The sequence below is a fragment of the Lottia gigantea genome, assembly GCF_000327385.1.
Source record: "Lottia gigantea unplaced genomic scaffold LOTGIsca_69, whole genome shotgun sequence".
Taxonomy (NCBI): Eukaryota; Metazoa; Mollusca; class Gastropoda; family Lottiidae; genus Lottia; species Lottia gigantea.
Window position 1 is genome coordinate 62219 of NW_008710347.1, and position 4260 is coordinate 66478.

General features: G+C 32.9%; 1 protein-coding gene across 1 annotated transcript; it reads right to left on the reverse strand.

Moving 5' to 3' along the window:
• Positions 1-2185: 2185 nt before the first annotated feature.
• LOTGIDRAFT_74892 (hypothetical protein) lies at positions 2186-3001 on the reverse strand (the record flags this gene model as incomplete). Its single annotated transcript, XM_009065216.1, has 1 exon — positions 2186-3001. A coding segment is annotated over one exon (816 nt), but the record flags the coding sequence as incomplete, so codon positions are not given.
• Between the last annotated feature and the right edge of the window lie 1259 nt (positions 3002-4260).

Genomic DNA, 4260 nt, shown 5'->3' on the forward strand with positions numbered 1-4260 from the left:
TTGAATGACTCTGTGCTGTTGGATTGGTATAGTTGATTAAACACGAGATCAGAGTATCGTAATATGCCTAGTAATCTAATCCATTTTAAGTATCAGACAAGAGTGATACTGTGAAATATATAATTATACAAATACTATAATTATATACTCACGAAATGATTATAAAGTCAACACGGCTTGCCAAATATTTCAATAATATACTTATTTATACTTATATGAAAATCCCTGAATGAAAATTTTCCATTCTTTCTCAAACATATTATGTAGATCGAGACATCCGTCTCTATTCCAGCCTGATAGCTATTTTGAAAATTGTTGGTTAGTGTTTACTCCAACCGATATCCATCAAATTTGTACCAGAGGCTAAAATAGAGGCAGATGTTTCGGACTAAAAGACAAGTCTCGCCTCAGTTACATTGGAATGATCGATAATGGTGAATTTAAAGTCCAGCACAAAATACGATAAAAACATGTTGTATATTCTTACCACAGAACAACTGTCATTGTCAGTGCAAAACCACAGTTCTATGCTAGATTTTGGTATCTTTCACTCTTTCGGTATCAGACGAAGTTCGTAATATCTTGACACTGTAAAGATGCCTATATAGGTGATGAATAAAACGAAGAGATCCTTGGGGGTCATTGAAATTTGTGTTAGGACGGTTTCAAATTCCGTCAAGGGAGTTAACTACAATTAAGCATATTCGACTTTCAAGTTCCTAGCAACATTTAACAACCGCAAATATTTAGCAGTTTTGTCAGTTTATATTTTATCCGCGGGTGTTTTATTTATCGATTTTTCGAGCAAAGAATTACAATTCGAAGACATTGTCATAATAACTGAGTTATTTCAATTAATTTTTCCCATCGCCAAAGTGGATTTACAACCAATCAAATTCCATAGCCACTGTAGCTTGGGTCAATTTCAATGATATTAAGAAACCTGTCCAGGCCCTGTTTCGTCGAAGCTGAACTTCAACAAAGAGCGACGATAGATGTTACTTAAATGACAAATTTCTCAGAATTAAAATTATTTGCTTATTTCATATCAATTGTAACTGGGTGCAGGATTGATCATTTATGTTTATTTGAGGTATAGAACATAGTTGAAGTTCCTTCTTACCTGTAAAAGTTGTAATTGTTGTTATAGTGTAGTAATTGATATAGGACTAGCCAAGAAAAAAACCTTTAGAATATCTTGCATGTATTTCTTCGAAAAAGCTGTTTTGTTAGTTTCACGTGACTCTGTGACCCTTGAACTTTCGGTTGCTCACGTTGTTTTAAATGGCCGACGTGAGATCAGTTTCGTTAAAATACTTTTATGGAACCGATGGCGTGACATAATTTTATTGGTGTAGTGGGATTATGATGGTATGACTGAACTACAACAAAATCCATCTTTCAGAATAAATGTGGGTTCGGCGGATCAAAACAAAATCCACAAGGCACCATTATGCTTTATCTATTTCACAAAACAAAATGTAAGACAAAATGAATCACTCGGAAACAACTGTGATAATTTTCGTTGTCGTTCGTAGAAAAATCCAAAACATTCTATGACAGAGGCGTTTTCTGGCAAAGGGGTATAACTCGTATCTACAAACTTAGTCCATTCAGCCGACGACCAGTGAGCTAGACTATTTGATTAGGCCTTTAAGATTCAAGGTTCCCTTAGGCAACTTGCAAAACAATGAGATAAAGCCATTAAGTTTATAAGAGAAAAAAAAATTCATAATATAAATTATAACAGTGTGGAAACTGCTATAAGTTTAATGCAAAACATTAAAAAACACAACTGTTTTAAAATCAGCTAGAGAAAGCACACATATCATGTAAAAAATACACCAATTCTTTTCAATCAGGTCAAATGTAATGATTGGTTACAGAATTATATTAACATTACAGTTATAAATATGACCGTTGATATGAAGGTCAAAATAAAAAATAATTTACAAAAGAAAGAATCCATAGTTTGGGACAATTGTTCCCATGTAACCTCTTCTTCGCGGAAATCCTTAACAAAATTCTGTGATTTAGGATTGTGGGACACTTCTGCATCATCAGAGACTGTAGAGATTTTTCTTTTACAGCATTTACCACAACTTCGAACAAACCAAACCGCAAGACGTGGCACGGGTTGGGTAGATTTCGTATGATGTAGTCTCAATATTGGAACAGCTAACAAAACTGCGAGAGCACTAAGAGCCACCAAAATAGTTAAATATACACCTAGTAAAGATATTTGTAAGGAGGTTTGGGGCATACTATCACTGATAATCGTCAAAAAGACAACATAAGCTAATAGCACAGTAATAGAAAGGGACATTTTTTCACCAGCATCACTTGGTAAAGCAAATGTAAGAGATCCCATCAGAGACAGAAGTAGTATTGGTAATATTAAATTTAACACATAAAATGTTCGTCTCCTCTGAATCTTTAGTTCAATATGAACCGCTGAATAAACTGCTTTGTCTCTTTTTACAATTTTAGCACTAAGCAAATTCCATTGTCCATTCGGGCTGTAATCTACTGTATCTATTTCAGGATCATTTATAATGAGGTCCAATTCGTATATTTTAGACATCATTGTTTCTAGGCTAATTTTACAAACTTGAACATCAAATGGATAATAAGTTGTATCTATATCACAAGATGTTTTAAACAACATACTGGGCTCCCATTCCAAATATCCTTCTGAATTTAAACGAATAGGCAGTTCATCAAATCCAATTTTTGTTCTTTTTTCTACTGAGTTAGCGACAACAATATCTGGTCTCCAAACTTTTTTTTGTGGAACCACCATATTCTGTAAATCACCATATTCCGATTCGTTCCAAGATAAAAAGTCGTCTTCCCAATAAAGATGAATTAACCCAAAACTCACCAATGTTTGATCTTTTTCTTGTAACTCACTAATTGAAATAAGAGAGAAGTCTATAACAATAGGCATTATTTCTTTATCATCATTTACTGGTCGGATATCCGAATTATATCCGGTAAATAAAAAACTATGTAAGTTGTAATAATCAGTCTTATCAGCACTGTTTACTATGGATAATGAAATTAGCAATAAGAATAGGGATATTACAGGATTGGTTTTCATCTTGTATATTTCTTCTAATTTGATCTGAAATACAACATAGATTATAACATTAATATATAAACTAATATTACAAATAATGTAATTATAATAATAATGGCAATAATATTCTCACAATGAAAGCACAATAATGAAGTGTCACAATTGATAACGTTGTGCGAACAGGTTCAAATGATGCATTATTCAGTAATAAATTGATGAAAAATAACTTGCCAGGTAAAGTAACATATGCCCACTGGCAGCTTACAGAAATGAATATACACTCTTTAATGTATTTACTGTTAGGTTTTCCACATTATTTTTTAAAATCAATATCAATAACCCAAATACATCAAATTATTTAATCACACTGCTTTGAATGTCAAGGGCAATAACTCAAAATTGTTAAGCACGAAAATGTCAAAATTCAATCTTGACCAAGATCTGATCAATATAGATAAATAGGACGTAAAACTCCATTCATTTCATTTTATATAAATCATCACACCAAATTCATAAAAATCAGATGAAAACTGTAGTCTCTCTTGAGCTCATGAATAAATTTTTCCACATTTTTCATGAGTCAAGGGCAATAACTCAAAAACTGTTCATCGAAAGATCGATTAATTTGGACTTCACCAAGATATTATCAATACATATGAGCACACCATATTTCATTAAAATCAGATAAAGACTGTAGTCTATAAACGCGTTTTTTCCCCATCGAGTGCAATAACTCAAAAACTGCTTATCGAAAAATATTTACGCGTTTTGACAATGTCAAGGGCATTAACTCATTCAAATCAGATAAATACTGTAGTCTCTACTGTGCTCACGAGAAATGTTGACCGACGGAGGCGACGACAATATCAGGAAAAAATATACGCAAAATCATCTATTGTTCTATAGGATTACGATCAAAACTGTAGTTTTTACAACGTCCAGGGGCCAACTGTAACGTATCTACTGACGCAAACCAATCATATTACAATTCTGTATCATAAAAGTCGGACATCAAAGATGTGGCCATTTTCATGTCAAGATGCAGTTAAATTGTTCTTAAAGGTATTTTACCTCTTGGGGATGTCGAAAAATTAGAAATGTTAAAACTTGGCCAAAAGGAGTCTTTGTTCATCAGTAGACTTACCTGGTTTCAAAACTCTACAACAAAATCCAATAAT